This window comes from Capricornis sumatraensis, chromosome 14, assembly GCF_032405125.1.
Source record: "Capricornis sumatraensis isolate serow.1 chromosome 14, serow.2, whole genome shotgun sequence".
Lineage (NCBI taxonomy): Eukaryota > Metazoa > Chordata > Mammalia > Artiodactyla > Bovidae > Capricornis > Capricornis sumatraensis.
The window spans coordinates 53,005,110-53,028,264 of NC_091082.1; the positions used below are offsets into that span (position 1 = coordinate 53,005,110).

Sequence of the window (23,155 nt, forward strand, 5' to 3'; positions counted from 1 at the left end):
GGGTGGGCTGACATGACAGTCCAGTGCCCTCTGATATTATCTAAAGGTTTTACATGATTCACTCACATATGCTGAGATCCCAGATCTGAAGAGCTCCAAAAATCAGCTCAGTCCAAAACCTTAAGTCTTTGAGAATATCTGGCTTATGCCTACTTTCTACTCTCAGCTAGGATCAACTGATTAAGGATACTAAGGCCTGGGCAGTTCTAGAGGACGTGGTCATATAATTATAGTGATATTGCTGGTTACCTGACCACTTGTTCTTGTTGTTTAGCTGCTGAATCATGTCTGACTCTTTGTGACCCCCATGGACTGCAGCCCTCCAGGCTTCTCTGTCTATGGGACTTCCCAGGCCAGGCAAGAATACTGGAGTGTGTTCCCACCTGAGCACTATGCCCCCCCACCACCACTTTGTCCTGCCCAGAGAACCCTAGTTTTGTAGAGAGCACCAGAGAACCAAAGCCCAGGGGACAGCTGGTGACTAAGACAAGCCACCTGGTCTGATCCTCCTCTCAGTTTCCCACCTTCCTGCACCAAGGCGGGGATCTGTGACCAGCTTCTGGACAAGGAGACTATATACAAATCTGCTGGGAGAGATGTGGGCAGAGCTTCTGCTTTTCCCGGTGAAAGGTGCCGATGCACCCGGCCCTGCCCCTCTTCTCCTGCTCTGACCACAGCCAAGCTCGAGAAGCCACATTATGATCATAAAGCAACAGGAGTGAAGAGAAAAGCCAAAATAATAGGAAAAAAAAAAAAAATCCAGGTCTCTGATGGCATTACTGAGTCACCAAACCTCTGGACTTGTACAAGAAAAAGAAATCACTTTCTTATGAAACCACTGGAGTCAGGGTTGCTGATACAAGCATCCCCAAATAAATTCCTAACAGATACATTTAGGAATCCTCACAACGAGTCTGGAGTAGATCTATTCAATTAGAATCAGAGATATGAGCTTGGTTTTAAAAGTTTTCTTGCACATCTCTTGAAAATAGAAGTTGAAATACAGCAGTTTATAAGTGAACTGAAAATGTTCAGAAAGGATCTATAAAAAAATGATTAAATGCTTATCTTACAACATGCGTGAACCTCACGAATATTATGCTGACTGAAAGAAGCCAGGCACAGAACGTGACAGTTTATGATTCTATTTATATAACATTTCTAGAAGCAAAATTCTAGGGGAGAGAAATCAGATCCTTAGGACTGGAATGGGAACAGAGGTTGATTGTAAAGGGGTACAGGGAACTTCTGTGGGGGGAAGGAAGTGTCCTAAATGGGACTTTTGTGATGATTGTGAATTTTGTACAAACTCACAAACGTTTATTACGTTGAACACTTAAAATGAATGAATTTATGGTTTGTTAAGTTATACCCCAATAAAACTGTTAAAAAATACTTATCTTGGGTAATTTTCGATATTGTCAACAAAGAATTGTAACAGGAATACAAATGAAAACGTTTAGGGAAGAAATATCACAGCTTTTCTTCTCCTTCTATATTGACAGTCTTGATTGGTGACTCAAACAGGAGGAAGTGAGTAGTCCTACCTTGATTCTTTTCCCACGAAAGTATTAAAAAGTGGAATTTCTGGAGACCAAAGGTTACAACTATCTGTAATCACTCCTCTCCCAAATCCTCTATTTTATAAGACTGTGTTAGTATAAGAACACGTTAACATCGTAAGTGCAATACTCTGAGATACCAAGTAGATGATTTCTTAATGTGACTGCTACAAAAGGCAATGGAATTTAAATGACTTTAGGGCTTTTTATTCAAGTGATGTTGGGTTTTTATTAAAATTCTCTTTGGGTTATAACATATGAGCAGTTTTCACAAGTGTGCTCAGATATCTCAGAACAATGATATGTATATTTACCATGTTTTTATTCATACATCTCTGTAACTATATAATCATATATTAAGTATATATACTAAGTCAAACTTTTTTCTTTTTCTCTTCACATGTACCTCAGCTGACAACTTCTGAAATAGTTGCATTAGTGCCATACTACGATTGTGATTCTGGTACCACATTTCTTTGTATTTATTTGCTTTAATATTTAGAAACTATGTTGTTAGGTGCACAATGGTTCATTATGGTCATATCTTTTTGATAAATTGTATATATACAATATTTGCCTTAATTATACTTTTTTGTCTTTTTTCTTTTCATACTCTTTTGTCTGTTATATCTTCACCTGTCAGTTCATTTTCATCCTTTCTGTTTCATTTTAATTCTGTCTTTTACAAGTAGTATATAATACACTTTGCTTCTTTTTATCCAGTCTGAGAATCTTTCAATAGAATTAACAGTTTCCAAAGTGGGAATGACTCATGTTTGAAAATATTCCTATAATATTATGTTTCAGAGTATTATTTTCGTTGTTGCTTATTTTCCTTGTTGCCAATTCCTGAACTTTTCCCAAGTGAGCCAAATTTTCTTTCCCCCCCTTTAAGTGACTTAGAAACCCTGAGCCTGTTCTGACACTATCTACTAACTTGACATCTCTAATAAGCATATTTCAGTCCCTGGTTTTCAGGCCCAGTTCCAAATGTTTGATTCATGAGTGGCCCAAGTGAAGAAGACAGTCCACTAGTCTTATACATAAGCCCAGACTTTGAACCAGTCACTGGTGAGAAAATGACAAGACCTCTAGGAAACCGGCAGTAAAGATCAAGGAAGTGCGGGTGGACGGACCAGCCCCTGCAAGCTTACCTTCTCCGCGCTCACCTGTATGTCATCCATGGGCTGTGAGCACTCCTCACTCTCGGTACCATCACGGTAGGACCCCAGCTCGCTGTTCACCACCTCTCTGTTAGCCATCATCAAGACACTCATTGGTTCCCGTGGACGCACCTGTGAAGGTGCGGCATCCTTGCCTACACTGGTCCCCTTCGGATTTCCAGTCACCTGTACTGTAGACACACCAATGTAAAGATCTTTGGGGTTCCACTTTACTACCGGCTGGGATGCAGAGGCGTGGAGGAGTCCTGCAGTCTCTGGAGTGGGAGGGGAGATCTCCCGGCTGTAGTCCCTCAATCCTTCACTGGGGCTGACTGTTTCGGGGACAGGCTGCTTAGAGCTAGGGCGCTGCTTCCTGATATTTGGCTGTTCCAGACTCAGTGCAGTGGACAGCAGCTTCTCCTGCCTTGCCTGGAAGTACTCAGGGTTCAATTTATGCTTTTTGGGAGCTGGATAATCTTTGTGGCTCTCACTGCTGTAGTAATTAGAGGGTTCAGACCGAGGTCTTCTCAGCTCTGAAAAGTACAGTAGAAAGGACAGTCAGGACAGGTGGTACAGTGAGGAATGCTAAAGAATTAACATGTTCTCTATGCCTGAGAGACACAGAGTGCAAAGCCAGAACTCAAGACACATCCCTAACGTTTACATATTCCCCAGCAGTATACACTGTATTCAAATAATCCTCCTCCAAAATTTGTAGTTCTTTCTCACATTAACAGTTTTTTTTTTTTTCCCCTCAGTTTTGGGGGTGGGGTGGGCGATCGGGGTTGGGGGAAGCACTAGGCATTCTAACAGCTAAAAGGAAAATTAGAAACACTAAAAAGAAAACCCCAAACCCTTAAATGTATGTGAACATCGTATGGACTTTTCCAAGGGTAGTGGCATGACAGCAAAAGGGGAACCTGCCAAGTGCTGAGATGTCACCATTTAGGATTCTCACCTGGGTTGGTACTCGCGATGACAGTGACTCCTTTGGGTATTTCTGGGGAGTTGATGGCCTCACTGTGCCACTGGCTCACCCAGCTTTCCGTGCTGGGCTCGTCGCCTGCAGGACAGTGGATTCTGGGGTTCTGTCCTAGCTGAGCCTGCTCATCCCTCTGCAGGTGCTCCAGACACTCTGCTAACTTCACGTGACCTCGTGACCTGGCGATTCCCAAAGGCAGCCTTCCTAGAGAGTCTGGAATAGAGATGGCCCGGCGGTCCCACTTGTACAGCACCACAGCTGCTTCCAAGTGCCCGAGAGCACACGCCCACATCTGAGAAAACAGAGAGACAGAGCGCGCTTCCTCAACATGATTTAAAAAAAAAAAAAATCCTATTTGACTTCTGCCACTGCTGCCAATTGAAAAATTGGTCCTTGGCAGCAATCTCAACGGTGCCATAAAACATTTCCGTTACAAAGTGGCTCTGATATATGTCATGTATCAACAAAGGTGAACACAAAGGGAGCCAGGCATATCCCTATGCCAGCCCAGAAGAACAGTTTGGGGAATAAATGAACCCATTTCTTACCAGAGGAGTACAGGAGAAGTGGTCCACGTTCAAGGGGTCGACCTCCAGTTCCAAGTCAATGCTGTCTGCATGCTTTGTGCTGGAACAGACAGCATCACAAATTACTGCACAGAGAATTAATGTTAAAGAAATACCACAACATTATGAAACCCACAGAGATGAAACCAAAGTGGGCAGCCACCATTGCTGATGGGAAGAAACAAAGTCCTGGGTTTCCTAGGTGGTTTGGATGCTCTGTTTTGCCAGGAGCCAGGAGGAAATGAAAAGTCCAAAGTTTACTTTAGCATCTCGCTCAGTACTTCTTGGGCAGAAGTTCACAGAACTTTGCGGAACTGTCCTCAGAGAGACTCCTTTGCTGTGAGGATTCCATACTCCCTGAATGGCCCGATCCCCGCCCACTGGTGGACACACTAAGAGGGGTGCCTGCTGATGGGTGAGGAGGACACCGGCCTTACCGCCACTTGATGAGGGTCTGGATGAGGGTGGCATAACCCTGGGCAGCGGCCAGGTGGAGGAGGGTCATCCCACGGAAAGTCTTTGAGTGGATCAGATGCTTGGACTTTGCCCAGCAGGCTCGGCTCATCATCTTCTCACACACGACAACCACTCGGCTCTCAAAGCAGCTGCCCAGCGTCCCAGGGCCAGACGTGCACTGTAACGAGACAGCACGTGTTCCGAAGACCAGAGGCCCAAAGGCCTACCACCATGTCAGCCTTCGGATGCCAGAGGAGGGGAACAAACTCTTTGTGATTAGCAATTGAAAACGGGAAGTGCAAAACTGAAGATAAGCAAACATCATGAAAGGGAGACAGAACGTGCTGAGTCCAGCTTAGCAGCACACCCACAGCTGGGCACACAGGAATCTTCCACAACGCTAAGGGCATCAGAGTCTGTCTACTGCAGCTGACAGTCTGGTTGTGAACTCCGTGCTGATCCAGTTCAGGAAAAGCATATACTATAAAACAACCAACAAAAATGTAGTCTAGCCTCCCAGGTGATGTCATTAAACACTGTAGACAGGAAGCCGGCAGAGGAAAGCAAAGCAGGTAACTTTCCTAATGCTTCTACGGAAGGAGGGTTGTGGGGGGCTGCTGCCTGGACCGCTTACTCCCCAGCTCCTTCTGGAGGAGAACTGTCACTTGGGGATTTTTCTCCCTAAATAAGAACTTTAAAATACCCAATGATAAAATACCCAATGATGTGCAACTGCATGGATGGACCTTACAGGCCTTCAGTGAAATAAGTCAGAGAGAAAGACAGGTACTGTATAATGTATGTCACTTAGCATGTGCAATCTTAAAACAAAAACCAAACATACACACACAGAAAGCCTTCTTGACTTCATGGATCTTGAGAACAGACTAATAGATGTATGCAGAGGTGGAGGGTAGGAGGTGGGCAAAATAGTGAAGGAGTCAAAAGATGCAACCTTTCAGTTATCAAATGAATAAGTCCCGGGATGTCATGTACAGTATGGCAACTAAAGTTAATAACACTGAACTGCATATTTGAAAGTTGCTAACAGAGCATATCTTAAAGGTTCTCATCACAAGGAAAAAAAATTATAAGTGTGATGACAGAAGTTAACTGGGTTTATCATGGTGATCACCTGGCAACGTACACAAACGCTTCATCATTCTGTCGGACATCTGAAACTAATACGATGTTACATGTCAACGATAGCTCAATTGAAAAAATACACTTAAAAAAGCCAGGAATAATCCAGTCCTTTATAGAAAGCAAAAAAGGAGGCTGGGGAGGCCATTAGAGACTTCCAAATTCAAGTGTCATTGCAGTACTGCCAACAACAGAGGCATGTGGGAAAGAGAAATTTACTCACTCTAACCACCTGGCTTTCTGCCCTTTGTTGTAAGGAAGTTGTACAAGAAGGAAAATACAACCAACAGCGTATCTGAGTCTCTGTGATTAAGTTTTTTTTTTTTTTTTTGAAATTTTATTCAGAATCCCCAGCATCTAAATAAATGACATTTTACTCGCCTCAAATACCATCTGTGTGTGTCTACAATATTTTCTTTTTAAAAAATTTTTATTGGGGTGCACATTTTATTGTTTTACAATGTGGCATTAGCCTCTGCTGTACTACAAAGTGAATCACCTGTATGTTTATATGTATATATCCTCTCTGTGACAATTTTGTGTTTCATACCCTCTCTCTCAAACAAATGAGCCTCTAGTCCAATTCTCATTTCTGGTGTTTTTTTTAAGATTTTTTTTTTTGATGTGGACTATTTAAGTCTTTATTGAATTTGTTTCAATATTGCTTCTGTTTTACTGTTTTGGTGTTTTGGCCGAGAGGCGTGTGGGATCTTAGTTTTTTGACTAGGGATCGAACCTGCACCCCTAGCAGTGGAAGGTGAAGTCTTAACCATTGGACCACCAGGGAGGTCCTGTCTCTGGTTATTATTTTAAGTTATTTTGTCCAGTAACTGTTGTTCCTCACTGTTTTTTTTTTTTTAATCTGGAAAACAAACGCCTGTAAAAAAATTTTTAAACACCCAGAAAACAGCTATAATGTCACCCTCACCAGAAATGTCATGACATGTTATAGGAATGTAGTCAGGCAACCCTGACCTGCTGCAGAATGGCCTTGACTCAAAAGACCCAGGCAGGGCTGCCCTGTATACACCAAGCAGATGTGTTCAGGACACAAAGAAGTCACCAGGTAAGGAACAAAAGGAATTTTTTTTTTTTTGCATTAACAAGACCAGCTACGTCTCTATCACATAAAAGTGGACAGATATTCCTTGATGCCAACGTAAACTGATGAAAGAGTATTCAGCAGCAGTTAATATGGGATCAGATAGCAGGCCAGGGCCAAACAGCTGAGCTATACAATGGACATTACACTCCAGTCCCTTTCTGTAGCCTTCGTCAGTGAAAGAAAAAGGGCTTTGTGGGACTCTTTTATTTTAGCCAGGAGATACACAGTAAACAATGTTTATTACTTTTTATAAAGCAGTTGTATCAGGTGGACAAGAAGCCTTAATATTTCACTTTGTCCCAAGTCTTCCCTTGTCCATTGATTTCCAAAGACAGGTGAGAAATAAGAAAAATTTCCAAAAAAGGTTGATATTTTGGGGAGGGTGGTGGTACCTTATGCTTTGTTTTCATCTATTACTAAAAATATTCCTAACACTTGATATTTACAAGTCTCATAAAACTCAAGACGGTCACTTACAAATGTGACTGTTCAGAGAAAATCATCATCTTGAAGGGAAAGAGGGAGAATTATTCGAGGCTTTTAGGTAACGGCTCAGTGGGGAAGGTGATAAACACCATCGGTCCCTCTACCTTTATTCTAGAGTCTCCTGGGGGGGAAAAAAATGTCTACCTAGAAGACTTTCCCAAAATGAAGCTCCTACAAGAAATTGATAGAAAACTCTCAAGACTACCAAGACTCTAGTATTTGGTGATTTCCCTGTGCCTGACAACACTAATTCATCCATCACGGAATTGATGAAAAAGCATTTGCGATAGTGACAGAATGTGTAACGATGCTCTATTGTTCTCTACTGAGAAAGCACAAACATGGTTTCTCTGGGCCCTTTTCCGACTGAACTCCTGGAGTTTATACAAGTCTTATGAATTACTGAATTCAATTACGGTTCTATTTATACTTAAGATAGAGATAGGACACAAGATACAAAATAGGTTCTAACTGGACTCTGAGCCCAGTAGATCTGAGTCATCGTTTGGCCTCTGTCCTGTCACTGGACGCCCTCCCTCCTGCTGGCAGGTAACTGCAGTGACTTCTGAGATCAGTAGGTGATTTAAGGCTTAGGGAGGTGAACGGCGGAGAAGGCCCACAGTCCAGGGCTTCTTCCCTGTTGAACAGACTTAGATACTCAGAAGCACGAGGACTACAAAGCACCCCGCCCTGCCCTTTGCCTCAGCCAGGAAGCACACCAGCAGGAGAGAGGGGACTTGTGATCGGCTGCTTCGCTCCTCAGTGAAACGCGGGGTGTCAGGGAGGCGACGGTCCCCGGGACCCGTACCTGGGCTTGGCTCCCTCCGCTGCCGCTCCCTGTGCCCCCTCCGCTGCTGCCTCCTCCGCTCCCCTGCTTGTGCTGCTGGGACCCGGTCATCTCTGCCATCCTCCTCTCCATCTGCTCCAGCCGCTCCAGGATGGACATCCTGAACTGGTTATCTAGGGCAGAACACGGAAGGGTGAGGCTGTGTTCCAGAAGAAGGGGCATTAACCCGTGGCCCAGTCCAGCCTGCAGGATGGGCATCCAAGACGATCACCCACTCAACCAGATCACCTGGGTTTGTCCAGGCTGGTGATGACCCCGACACCTCACACAAGACCGTAGCTGCGACTGCAGCCCAAGTTCTCAATGAAAGGAACAGAAAAATCCTTTCTGTCAAGGTCCTGGTTTCAGGTTCCGGGACCCCATTTCTTTGTCAAATTCCCCAGTGGAAACCCTGAAGGGAGACCTGGTGGACAGGCCCCTAGAGCAAACAAATGAAACGAACACAATTTAAATCAGTGGAAGAAGCAGTCATTGGGACTTCCCTGGTGGTCCAGTAGTTAAGGATTTGCCTGGCAATGCAGGGGATGCTGGTTCAATCCCTGATCGGGAACTAAGATCCCACATGCTGTGGACCAACTGAGCCCGTACGGCACAACTAGAGGGCCCCTGCGTCGCACTGAAATACCCCGCATGGCACAATGAAGATCCCTCGTGCCGCAGCGAGGACCCAACACAGCCAAATAAATAAATAAAATTAAAAAATAAAAGTTCAAGTTCATTTAAAAATAAGAAAGCAAGCGATCACTGTGAGAAAGAAGAATATACACAAACCCACACACATATAGTTACATATATATTTTTTAAAGTCATATCAGTTTTACCCAAACACTGAAAAAAAAAAATTATTTTCTGATCCAGGCTCTAGCTGCAAACACACACACACACACACATGACAGCTGGGGTGAGGTAAGAGCTATGCAACACCCTGAGGCTGAGTATTCAAGGAGCAGAAGCCATACGGCTGGGCCACACCTGAGAGGACAGTAGAAGATGAAGTTGGAGAGGTGAGGAAGGACCAGACAGGAAACAGTTAGAACCCTGGCTGTGCCGTATAATAGTTATACAACTCTGAACAAACTCTTCGGTGCCTCAGTTTCCTTAACTCTTAAATGGGCATAGTAACAGTCCTTATCTCCGAGGGCTGCTGAGAGAATTTAACAAATTAACAGATTTATAAATGCCCAGGACATGGTTAAGTCCCAGACAAGAGTGCCAGCCATCAGCATCATCTTGTGGCAAGGGAATAAAATATCTTGGGAAATTGGTCAACCTGCTGTGAAGCCACTATTTTCAAAACACAGCCATCTGAATCAAGAAAAGGAGTACCCCGGAGAAGAAATATCTTATCAGCCTCCCTTGTCATCCAGTTATAAGTCCTGACACTAGGGAGTAAGCACTACTGCTCCACAGCTAAGCCTGTGCTGAACCCGAGTGCTGCGACCACCGAAATCCACAGGGCCAGGAGCCCGTGCCCCACCACGAGAGGAGACACAGCAGTGAGAAGCCTGCACACCGCAACCAGCGAAAAGCCCCCGCAGCAACAAAGGCCCAGCGCCACAGAGAAAGGGCAAGGGCACACTCCGTGCACTACTCACCCACGAAGCACCTTTACAGACATTAACCCGTGAACCCTCACGACCCTCAGGCGAGCCAGGTCTGCTGGCCTCGTCTTACAGACCAAGATACTGAGGCATTCGTGCGTGCAAATAGCATCTGACTCTGCGACCCCAGGGACTGTAGCCTGCCAGGTTCCTCTGCTCATGGGACTTCCCAGGCAAGAATACTGGAGTGGGTTGCCATCTTCTACTCCAGGGGATCTTCCCAACCCAGGGATTGATCCCATGTCTCCTAGGTCTCCTGCACTGGCAGGTGGGTTCTTTACTACTAAGCCACCTGGGAAGCCTGACTGAGGCATGAGAAGACACTTTATCTATCGGTCTCCATGACTCAGAGCTTGGCCACCAGGTGCTAAAATCAGGAAGGGAAAGTCATGGGAAGAGAAGACGCACAAGAGCTAGCTGATCTTACCCCAGGGAACAGAACTTTTTTGTCAAAGTCAAAAGGTAGTAAGCACCTGTTTCAAGGGCAGGTTTTCAATACTGAATGTCAAATTGATCTCACTTTCCTAAACCACATAAGCAGGACGAGGAAGACTGCTTTGCAAGAATCGTGGTATTATTTTCTTAGTAAGCTATTCCCAGGAACACCACCAAAGGAAAAGCCTTCGTTTTTAAAAGAGAAAGGTGACATCTTTCCCCTCAATTTCATACAGAGTAACAAACTCAGAGAGCCCTTCTAAGCATCTCAGTGGCATGGTCACAGATGGGGGCTCAACCCTGAATGAATATCTGCTTGTGATGCATGGGACATGGCTCGTCATGCTGGGATCACTGATAGGAAACTTCCGAGCTGGTCCCAGAACCCTTCTCTGTGCCCTCTCCACTGCTGCTGCTGCTAAGTTACTTCCGTCGTGTTCGACTCTGTGCGACCCCATAGACGGCAGCCCACCAGCCTCCGCCATCCCTGGGATTCTCCAGGCAAGAATACTGGAGTGGGTTGCCATTTCCTTCTCCAATGCATGAATGTGAAAAGTGAAAGTGAAGTAGCTCAGTCGTGCCTGATTCTTAGCGACCCCATGGACTGCAGCCCACCAGGCTCCTCCGTCCATGGATTTTCCAGGCAAGAGTACTGGAGTGGGGTGCCATTGCCTTCTCCGCCTCTCCACTGGAAAATGGGAATTTTGCAGAATGCAGCACTCCTCCATCTGAAGCCAACAGAAGACAAAGAATTTTACCTTTTAAAAGACAGTGAACTTAAGTGGAGCAGCAACTATCCTTCAGGTACGTTTTTAAACTCTCCTTGCTTCCTCCTGATCCGGCCAGCCAGATAACCACCCAACTCTGAACGCATGCAGAGAGCCTCACGCGGACTGCCGAACCAGCTTAAACATCCTGATGGTTTCTTCTGCCAGCCTATAAATCTTTTGTCTCTTGAGTATGTGTTTAGAATCTTTTCGCTTCTTTTGGAGCTTGGTTTGCACTGGTCTGGAGCACGGTGGCCAAGATTAACATGCCATGTCATGCCAACAGGGAGAAGGGCACAGAGCACGCCATGTGGCTGCACTCTGCCTGTCGAGGTCATTCTGTTTCAGCCGAACTGCTGACAGTGCAGGCGGCCCTGGTTTGAGCCCCCAGCCCAGCCCCTGTCCAAGCCCCTGCCAATGCAGCTGCCTGTCAAAATCGAACGACCCTGCAATTCCAATCCTGGGCACGGGTCCAGGGAAAAACATGATTCAAAAGGATACACGCACTCCAGTGTTCGCTGCACCGCTGTTTACAATAACCAAGACATAGAAGCAAACTAAATGTCCACCAACAGAGGAATTCATAAAGAAGATGTGGTACATATATACAATGGAATATTTCACTCAGCCATTAAAAAGAATGAAGTAATGCCATTTGGAGCAACATGGATGGACCTAGAGAATATCATACTGAGTGAAGTAAGCCAGACAGAGAGGGAGAAATATACGACATCTCTTATATGTGGAACCTAAAAAGAAATTATACAAATGAACTTACAAAACAGAAAGACCTGCAGACTTAGAAAAATATGAACTTACGGTTGCTGGAGGGAAGGGATAGTTAGGGAGTTTGGGATGGTCATGTACACACTGCTATATTCAAAATGGATAACCAACAAGAACCTATTGTATAGCACAGTTTGGGGGAGAATGGACACACGAATGCTGAATCCCTTCCCTGTTCACCTGAAACTATCACAACATTGTTAATCAGCTGCTGCTGCTGCTAAGTCGCGTCAGTCGTGTCCGACTTCGTGCGACCCCACAGACAGCAGCCCAGCAGGCTCCCCTGTCCCTGGGATTCTCCAGGCAAGAACACTGGAGTGGGTTGCCATTTCCTTCTCCAGTTAATCAGTTAAAACCCAGTAAAAATAAAAAGTTTAAATTTTGAAAAGAAAAAAAAAATATATATATATATTAAGGTCGGGGAAAAAAACACTAAGTCACCAGTGCCTGGTCTGCCCCAGGGGTCACTGGCTCCTGCTCCAGACTGAGTGTCCACTGCTGGCCCCACAGTGGACTGTGCAGTCAGCTCTCACACGTTATCAAGCTGTTCTAAGAAGCACTTAGTGAAGATGCTTAGAAGCAGTTATTTACCTCTTAAGAAAACTGTATCGTGCAGAACGGCATCGCTGAGCCTACTGACTCCAAATGAGGGAGGTGGTGATGATTAAAATAAGAAACAATTGAGCTGGCATCCTGGAGCATCAGGACCATGGTACCGCGTGGACCAGGAATCAGATCACACTTCCTTCATCATCTTAAGAGGATGGTCTACAGCTCTCCATGACTGGCGAGTCAAGAGCAACAACGTGATGCTAGTTTTAGCTTTATAGCTTTATTAAACCTTTATTGTAAGATACTCAGCAAATTTAGAACTCTCTCATGTTAATTGTGTTGCTGTTGTTGGCTAGTAATTCAGTTGTGTCTGCCTCTCTGCAACCCCATGGACTGCAGCATGCCAGGCTGTCCTTCACCAGGGACAGCATGGGAACTGTCCTTCACCATCTCTCAGAGTTTGCTCAAACTCATGTCCACTGAGTCGGGGATGCCATACAACCATCTCATCCTCTGTTGTCCTGTTCTTCTCCTGTGTTCAATCTTTCCCAGCATCAGGATCTTTTCCAATGAGCTGGCTCTTCACATCAGGTGGCCAAAATATTGGAACTTCAGCATCAGTATTTCCTGTGAATATTCAGGGTTGATTTCTTTTAGTATTGACTGGTTTGAAATCCTGGCAGTCTAAGCAACTCTCAAGAGTCTTCTCCAGCACCACAAATTGAAAGCATCAATTCGTCAGCACTCAGCCTTCTTTATGATCCAACTCTCATATCCATACATGACTAGTAGAAAAACCATAGCTTTGCCTATACAGACCTCTGTCAGCAAAGTGATGTCTCTGCTTCTTAATATGCTATCTAGGTTTGTCATAGCTTTCCTTCCAAAGAGCAAGCATATACATCTTAATTATGTATTGCTGGATAAAGGTAATATAATTACTTAGAAGCAAAAGACTTCTGATTAAAAACTAGTTATAGAACTTATTCATGTGCAAGTATTTATGGAGCACCTACTGGGTACCATGAAATTAAAAGACGCTTGCTCCTTGGAAGAAAAGTTATGACCAACCTAGACAGCATATTAAAAAGCAGAGACATTATTTTGCCAACAAAGGTCCGTCTAGTCAAAGCTATGGTTTTTCCAGTAGTCATGTATGGATGTGAGAGTTGGACTATAAAGAAATCTGAGTGCCGAAGAATTGATGCTTTTGAACTGTGGTGTTGGAGAAGACTCTTGAGGGTCCCTTGGACTGCAAGGAGATCCAACCAGTCCATCCTAAAGGAAATCAGTCCTGAATATTCACTGGAAGGACTGATGCTGAAGCTGAAACTCCAGCACTTTGGCCACCTGATGTGAAGTGACTCATTGGAAATGACTCTGATGCTGGGAAAGATTGAAGGCAGGAAGAGAAGGGGACGACAGAGGATGAGATGGTTGGATGGCATCACCAACTCAATGGACATGAGATTGAGTAAATGCCGTGAGTTGGTGATGGACAGGGAGGTCTGGCGTGCTGCAGTCCATGGGCTTGCAAAGAGTTGGACACGACTGAGCGACTGAACTGAACTGAACTGACTGGGTACCAGGTACTGGGGGATGCCTTAGTGAAGAGATCCCTGTCTTTCTCTGTTGACCAGCAAATAATTTCCGGAGCCTGAAAGAACCTGAGTTGTTGAATTAATGCGGTGTGGAGGCAGGGAGGAGAGAACAGTATGCAGATGGCAGGGGCTGATGAGGTTTGCCCCAGTCTCATCCATGATGTTTCAAACAAAGCCAATGGTGATTCAGTTCTGAGAGGTTGCAAGCCGCCTGTCCTTGGGACAGTTTAAGTGAAGTGATCAGACTGCTCCCTCAGGAGACCCCAGCTGCACAGAGAACAAGCCCAGAATGCACGTTTCCTGGAGCATGTGAGCCTCCAGGGGTGTGTGCTTCCACTCAGCCCAGTGGTTTTCGGGTGTCAGCAGGCAACAGGATCACCTGGAGGGCTTCTTGGTGGGCCCAATGCCCAGGAGTTCTTGGTGTTGGGTTCTAACACACGTATTCATTTTTCGCTCTGCTGGATCTTGCTGTTCTGTGGGCTTCTCTCTAGGTGTGGAGATCGGGGGCTACTCTTGCTTGTGGTGCACGGGCTCTAAGGCACCACTTGGGCTTCAGTAATTGTGGAACACGGGCTCAACCGTTGTGGCTCCCAGGCTCTGGAGCACAGGCTCAACAGCTGTGGGGCATGGGCTTAGCTGCTCCATGGCATGTCAGATCTTTCCCCATCAGGGATCGAACCTGTGTCTCCTGCATTGGCAGGTGCGTTCTTTACCACTGAGTCACCAGGGAAGCCCCTGGGTGCTGGTGTTGATGCTGGTTTTGGTGTTGGTAGGCTTAGGTGAGCCCAGATGTTGCATTTCAAGCAAGTTCTCAGGCGATGCTCTGGTTTGGAACCACATCTTGAGGACTGCTGCTCTAAGACCCCATCCTCCCTCCACAAGAATGAACCCTCTCTCTGCCCAGTGTTTGTTAAAGAAAGACCCCAGGACCACCTGCTCCAGCGGAGACACAGGTTCCCACCCAAGGTGGACACGTGAAATGTCACCTCCTGTACATCATGCAGGGGTACCCAGTGGTTTAGCGCTAAAGAACCTGTCTGCTCTGCAGGAGCCATGGGTTTGATCCCTGGGTCGGGAAGATCCCCTGGAGAAGGAAATGGCAACCCACTCCAGCATTCTGGCCTGGAGAACCCCATGGACAGAGGAGCCTGGTGGGCTACAGTCCATTGGATTGCAAAGAGTCGGATGCGACTGAAGCGACTGTGCACGCACGCACATACGTCATGGCGGATCCCTCCACACGGGCTCCAACAGCATCAGCTGCACATCTTCTCAAGCACACGGCCAATTCACACCTGACAACACTTGAAAATGGTTTAAAATACACCTCCTTGCCCTGCTTTCTGCAACTAATCAGGCACTACTTTCTCAACCTCACCAAACCTTATCTCTTCATTGCTCTCTCCTCTCTCAGTGGGATGTCTTCCCAGGTGTGTTTTTGTCTCCTGCTTCTCTCTAAAGCAGTTTATTTACTTGGATGGCTTCAGGGGATGAGATGGTTCAACTGCCATGCAGCAATTCCTTCCCACTACATTCAAGACATGTGCACCCACCTACCTGTACCCCAGATGAAAGATAAATGATGCTGATGGCTTTATAGCCAGCCTGGCTCACGATTCATTCCAAGCCTCTTCGTGAGACTGTTCGACCTGTTTTTTTGTTTGCTTGTTTTAGCAGAAGTCTCATTTCTAAACTAAGCAGTGATGAAAGAGTAAAAAGAACACTGGAGTAGAGAGAAGGGCTACAGGTTTAATCCTGTCACCGTGTGACTTTGGAAAAATTATGATCACTTTGCATCTCAATTTTCTCATCCATAAAATGAGAATATCACTATCTTATTGTTGCCTATGAGGATGATGAAACAAAGTAAACTTTTTAAAAACTGGTCAGATTCTCTTAAGTCTGAATTATTATTGGGGCTTCTCAGGTAGCTTAGACGGTAAAGAATCTGCCTGCAATTCAGGAGACCCGGGTTCAACCCCTGGGTCAGGAAGATCCCCCAAAGGAGGAAATGGCAACCCACTCCAGTATACCTGCCTAGAGAATTCCATGGAAAGAGGGGACTGGTGGGCTACAGTCCAGGAGGTCGCCAAGAGTCAGACATGACTTAGCAATTACACCACCACCAATTAACATTTACCCAAAATTTCTAAACAATACCAAAGTTTTAAACACACACACACAGAAACTTCATGAAGTCAGATACCCACAGTATGTTCCAAGTTTAGGTCTGTGATTTGCTGCTGTCAAAGTGAAGAGTCCCAAGTGTTTGGGCATCTAATGAAAGGAAATGGCTGTGTCAGGAACCAACAACTACCCAGACTAAGGCTCTCGGGGTTCAGCCACACCTAACGTCACCTGCGGATTTTGTACAACTCACTTTAAATCTGGGAACCGAATGGATTTTCACACTGAGCAATACAACATGAAGCAATTTCTGAATTTATATCAGATAATCTAGTTAAAAAAAAACTTGAATCCCTCCCTTGTGACCCACAAAGTAAAATGTCAGGTGTTTGGCAGGAAATGGGTCTTTGCCGACAGCCTAGGGCAATTGTTTAGGGGTTCTCTCATGCTCACTGGTCTCCAAAGCAACCACAGGAATGTCATACGCTTTGGGGTCTTGGGGTGATGCCCATCTTTCTCCATATCCAACTGGTGATCTTATTTTTCAGGGTGTAGCTCAAACATCCTTTCAGAATTATTATTCGTAGCTATCACTGAGCATCTACATGGGCTAGACATTCCACAGGTTTTATTTTCAGTCCTGGAAACAACTCTGATTTTCTCTCCCTTTTACAGATGGGGAAGCTGAGGCTCTGAAAATGTGTGATTTACCCAAGGTCAGGAGCATCAGCGCAGGGACTTGAGCACAGGTTAGGCTCTGAACCCACTTCCTAGTCCACCCAGCAGGCCTCCACGTCCTGCTCTGTGTCCTGAGAGCACACAGCAAATGAACCTGTAGTTCTTTATCTATCTGGCTCAGTAGGGTACTTGGGATGTTCCATTACTGCATGTGGCTGCGTTGCCCCAGGACATGTGTGATCTTAGTTACCCGCCCAGACACTGAACCCAAGTTCCAGGCACTACAAGGCAGATTCTTCTTTCTCTTTCAGGTTTTTTTTTTTTTAATAATAATTTTAGTTTTTGAAATTAATTTAAAGAATTTTAGAAACTATTTATGGCTGCACTTGGTCTTTCTCTAGCTGCGGCAAGCGGGGGCCACTCTCTAGCTGCAGTTCAAGGGCTTCTCACTGAGGTGGCTTTTCTTATTGCAGAGCACGGGCTCCAGGCTCGTGGGCTTCCGTGGCTGCAGCACACAGACCCAGTAGCTGTGGCACACAGGCTTAGTTGCCCCATGGCATGTGGAATCCTCCCAGCCCAGGGACTGAACCTGTGTCCTCTGCATGGCAAGGCAGATGCCTAACCACTGGACCACCAGGGAAGTCCCTACAGGTACTTTCTCATATGTGTCATTTCTTCCAGAGTGAGCTTTCTGCAAGTCTTGTACCCTTGGTACCAGATCCACAGTGGGTATACCCAGTCGGCGGGAAGGAATATCATGTTTTAATTTAAGCTCCTTCAGAAGCCAACTGATGGATGAGGTCAGCCAAACTCTGGAACGAGGGCTCCAAATAACCTCTACTCTCCACAGTGGGCTCCAGAGGGCTTTCACACACTAGCCCATTTTATCCTTTATTCCCAGGGAGAGAAAGAGCATTCAAAATGACTGAAGCCCCGTGGAGTTGTTGTGCAAGCACATGAGAAAGCTCTAAGCGTTTCCCTGGCTGGCTGCCCTTTCCTTGGGGCTCAGGTAAGGAAGGTACATAAGTGCCATGTGTTGGTGCAAGACTCTGGCAGAAAAGCTGAGGAAGACCTGACTTCTCCATAGACACAAGCCGGGATTTCACGCAATGTCACTTTCCTTTATCCACTGAGGTTCCCGTTATCAATACGGATCCTCACCTTGCAGGTATTCCCACTTTCCCCAGGGAAATGAAGTATTTGGATCACGGTGCCTGGCAGCACACCTTGATGAAAGGACTGCCTCTAGGTAGTTACACAAGTGCTTAACAGGTTCAGCTTTTGGAGAATTGGGACATTTTTACTGTGAGACCAAAGAGATACTTTTGAGAACAGCCTCAGAAAGTGGGCATGGATTTGCACAGCCTGAAAATCAGCAAACAAATAACATCTGCAACCCCGAGAGCTTGTTATGACAACTGCTCGACCCGGGCCACCGCTGGTCTCACTGCCAGAGCAGGAGAGAAAGTTTTGCCTTGGCAGGTAAATGAATGAAGGCGCGATCATCAAATACCATCTGCTATTTTAAAACACGTTATTTGTGGCTCTGGCGCACATGTGCCCTCTGGTTGCTATTTGGACCGGGGACCAGAGGCCGTGTCTCCTGTTCCGTGGCCAGCCCTTGGCCATGCTGGCAGGAAGGGCTGTTGAAGCATAAGGAGGCATGACTCTGGCTATTTCTGTAGAGAACTGTAACTGCCGCTGAGGAAGCTGCCTGCATTTTTCAGGGGAGCTCAGAAGGATGGGAAACACGAGGTCGCTTAATTCCTTCCCAGAATCGAGGGGCGGCCAGAGTGCCCAGAGCGGCTCCTCCCAGGAGAGCTGCTGAAGACGTCCAAGTGCAGGGGAGAGGGTGAGGCCTGCCTGGAGATAAGGCACAAGCTGTACCACTCTGATTTTCCAAAGCAATGGCTAAATTTAGCCTTAGGAAAAACTGCCTTCCTCCACTTCTTCACAACTCCCCAACTCTATGGACCAAGACGCCAGAAACGGACGTCAACAAACCTTCTTAAGACCGTCTTCATTGGCCGGGATGGGGGATCTGGATTTCTTCCTGATCTATGGTTCACACTGCTCACAAAGTCAGAGTCTCAGGTACAACAGGGAAAAGCCCTCTAAGCTGATGAAGAGCAATGAGATGAACTTCTGAGGGGTGCAAAGCCAACCAACAAGGATTTTTCCTTTGAAATCTTTCAGTGCAAGGCGGGCAAAGAGGCCCAGCCTCTATCCTCTAAGCACACAAAGGCTCAGCGGAACCCAATGAGCTCAGCTGGATCATGACATGGCATCCAGAGTGCAAGGGCACCCGGATTACACAGGAGCCAACCTCACTGTCAATCAAATAGCAAAGCAACTGCAGTGCAAGGCCGCAGAGCTGCAGCTAATGAGCATGAGAGCAAAGGAGATGGGAACTCTGACAGACGCGCCACCTACCTTCATCAAGTCTACAAAAGAGGAGGCTTGCTAATGTCCCCCAAAGCCCCACACGTGGAGGCCACTGCCTCAACAGTTTCAGTGAAAATGAGAACTACTGCTATACACACTACACGCACGATACGTACAGATTGAGACATCCTAGAAATGGATGGAGCGATGGAGGAAACCACTGACACAAATGGGATTTTTTTTCCAATTATAAAATGCAGTTTATTATAAAGTTAAGGCTGATATGAAAATATTTCTTTCCTAATACATGTCTTAAAATTATTTTTAACTTCAGAGGTAACCACTATGCAAAATTTTTAACTTTTTATTTTGTATTGGAGTAGAGCTGATTTGGAGAAGGCAATGGCACCCCACTCCAGTACTCCTGCCTGGAAAATCCCATGGATGGAGGAGCTTGGAAGGCTGCAGTCCATGGAGTCGCTGAGGGTCGGACACGACTGAGAGACTTCACTTTCACTTTTCTGCACTGGAGAAGGAAATGGCAACACACTCCAGTGTTCTTGCCGGCAGAATCCCAGGGAGGGGGGAGCCTGGTGGGCTGCCGTCTATAGGGTCACGCAGAGTCGGACACGACTGAAGTGACTTAGCAGCAGTAGCAGCAGCAGAGCTGATTAACAATGTTATGATAGTTTCAGGTGGACAGCAGAGCAACTCAGCCACACATATACATGTATCCATTCTCCCCCAGACTCCCCTCCCATCCAGGGTACCACATAACACTGAGCAGAGTTCCCTGTGCTATACAGTAGGTCCTTGTTGATTATTCATTTTAAATATAGCAGTGTGGACATGTCGATTCCAAACTCCCTAACTATCCTTTCTCCCCAATCTTCCTCCCCCCACCCAGCCCCACCCTTAGTAACCATTACCAAAGGGGTCTTTAGAGGGAAAAGATGTTGGGATGTGAGTGCTGAACTTTAAATGTCTTGCCCAGATGAGGTGGTAAAGGAAAATCCTGCATTTAAGAACCATAACTGCCAAGAAGGGAACTTGTACAAAACACACACGAATTGTCAAGGGGCAAGCATCCATTAATTAACTGCCAGCAGGTTGTCCTGGGGGTGCTCAGCTGTACCAAAAAAAAAACCACTCTGAGTCCTCAGGGAAGAAGGATGGGGAATCAGGGCCAGAACAGACTCCTGCTCTGAATGTCAAGTGCATACCCCCTGCTGGGCCTCCACTGTCTAGGGCTGGTGTGTCAGGGTCCGAGGCGTGCAACGGTGAACAGCACAACTCAAGTTGTCATGGTGGCCACCAGGGACACAAAAACCAAATGAGACGTGCGCCTTCATTTCCAGAACCCCATCCTGATGGAAGCAGAGGGCAATGAAGAGTGACCTCAACAGTTCTATGGGGCCAGCGCCTGCCTTAACTCTGTTCACTCATCTTCCTGAGGCCTGGCACATAGTTGGCTCCAAATAAACATTTACTGAACAAGGGACTTAATTTCCTCTGTTCAAAACAGAAAGTGTGAATTTCGAGCAGGACAAGGCAAAGGAGATTGCGTAGGAGAAAATATTTGTTTCCATTCATCATTTCCAGGTGACTTTCCTCCAGCCAGGTTGAAAAGCAGTTCCTCCCTTTCTCTCTTCCCTAATCCCATCAAACAGGTTGGGGACCAGGCATTCGAAAACAAACTAACTGAGCCAGACACATGATAAGCTTTTGCCTTAGCAGCAGTGCTCCACTACACGGCTGGGGGACAGAGACGATGGAGGGAAAAGCCGAATATGCAATAAAAAAGAAAACTCTGCCAATGAGAAGTGTTACAAAGTACCTGGGGCAAAGGTTTTTGTTTTTGTTTCGTTTTTTTAAAAGTCCTGGCTGCTTCTAGAGAACGCTGCTAATCCCAAGAGATGTTGTTTGCCCTGAGTTTCTGGTGATTTTCAGTATCTGAGTGAAACACCGTGCACCGTGCATTCGGGATTCTGGTTGAAAGAAGCCTCTCGCTCTTTCCAACTCACTCCCCACACACTGCTTAGAGCTGCCGCCGCAAAGCTTTCTCCCAGGGCTAACTGTAGGAATGCCGATGTTCCCAAGCTGTCCTGTGACCTCGTGAGAGAGTTTAAGTCCAAGATGTTCCACAATTACACATTTTTTTAAACTCTGGATTCTACAGAGAACTCGAAAGTGTACTAACTACAGTACTGTTTTTTTCTACAATGCCATAAGATTCTGTAAAACTCTGGGATAAATACAAAGAGGTCCTTTTCAAATCAATTGACTGAAATGTCTCTATTTTAAAAGAAATAGCTATACTGCTTTAAAATACTGGATGTATTTTTTAAAAAAGGTTAAAACAGATAAAATGATCTAAAGATACTGTTTTACAATTTATCATAGGTCTTTATGACAAATAGAGAAATAGTTTTAAAGATCAAAGTTATACCACTTTAACCATTTTATTCCAAAATAAAATACTTCTCCAAGGGAACCACCAGACCCATAGAAAAATTTTAACCAGTAAGCTCCTTTATTCAGCACTGTTGTGATCCCTGTGAGGACCATTTTGTGTCCTGGCTCCAGAAAAAAAGTGGAAGTAAGTGAAAGTGTTAGTTTCTTAGCTGGTCTGACTCTTTGGGACCCCATGGACTGGGGTAGCCTGCCAGGCTCTTCTGTCCATGGGATTCTCCAGGCGAGAATACTGGAGTGAGTTGCCATTCCCTTCTCACTGCTTAGAAACACGTCAAGGGCTGCTCTCCTGTGTCTCCAGGCTACTAGCTTCCATACTTTTTGAGTTTGTGGGGGCTAATACTATTTGATATTACTGGGTTGGCCAAGAAGTTCTTTTTGGTTTTCCCATAAGCACATACAGAAAAACCCAAACAAACTTTTTGGCCAACCCAATACATCTTCCATCAGCACTCCATCCCTAGACTCGAGTCATCTTCAAATTTTTACAAATTCCAAACGAGTGAGGCCTCAATGAATTTATTAGTGAGGCCACTATTCAAACATCCCTTGGAGTAGGTGGAAAAGCTAAAACCTTATAGCACTTTTCACTCAACGGGGATGCAACTTGACGGGGGGTGAGGGGGGTACAACAGTTGTCGGGTCATCTTGCTATCCTCGGGGACCTCTCCAAATCGGGCTTCTTTCATCATCCTACAGGGGTTCCCTGGTGGCTCAGTGATAAAGAATCCGCCTGCCATGCAGGAGACATGGGTTTGATTTCTGGTCTGGGAAGATCCCCTGGAGGAGGGCATGGCAGCCCACTCCAATCTTCTTGCCTTGAGAAATCCCATGGACAGTAGAGCCTGGTGGGCTACAGTCCATGGGGTTGCAAAGAGTTGGACACAACTTAGCGACTAAACAACAACAAAAATTATCCCACTCCGAGTATAGCTGGTCTAAAGGTTCAGGGAGCAGTTAATGATGGAACAAAAGGTGAATAACCAACTCAAACTGCAGTGGGAGCTAACCCTGCTACACACCCATCAGAAATCCCTGACACGCTCCCCCTCTCTTTTTCTTCCCTGCTTCTTCCCTTTCCCTGGTCTCCCTTCCCTGCCTTCACCTATCCTCCCCACCCGAACCTAACTCGCTCCTTCCCTCACTTAACCTGGATCCAGGTATGTCTCTCTGAGATGACTGATAAAAATACTTATGCTTAACAAGAGATTTGGGAAAATGGAGATTCATGAAAAGAGTAAACGAAAGCTCACATAAAGCTGTTATACAGAAAATACACACTAAATGTCCTCTATGATGATTAACTGTGAGCCTCAAATTTGGCTGAACTTAGCAAACAAAGCAGAAAAACGGAGGCAAGATCAAGATCACTGTCAATTGCTGTGGACAGCATGGCTCTTCTAGGTACTGAGCACTAAGAGAAGATACTAGTAAGAAAGGC

At 45.8% G+C, this 23,155-nt stretch overlaps 1 protein-coding gene across 2 annotated transcripts in view; it reads right to left on the minus strand.

Moving 5' to 3' along the window:
- CAMTA1 (calmodulin binding transcription activator 1) overlaps window positions 1–23,155 on the minus strand; it is a 947,832-nt gene that overhangs the window by 21,869 nt on the left and 902,808 nt on the right. The window contains exons 12-16 of one of the 2 annotated variants that reach the window (XM_068985655.1): window positions 8,272–8,423; window positions 4,711–4,907; window positions 4,256–4,334; window positions 3,684–3,999; window positions 2,732–2,916 (exon numbers count right to left, since the gene is read on the minus strand). In XM_068985655.1, the coding sequence (XP_068841756.1) occupies window positions 2,732–2,916; window positions 3,684–3,999; window positions 4,256–4,334; window positions 4,711–4,907; window positions 8,272–8,423 (929 nt within the window). Of the gene's footprint in view, window positions 1–2,731; window positions 3,259–3,683; window positions 4,000–4,255; window positions 4,335–4,710; window positions 4,908–8,271; window positions 8,424–23,155 lie in introns of those variants that run through there. The other variant, XM_068985656.1, reaches the window with a different exon arrangement.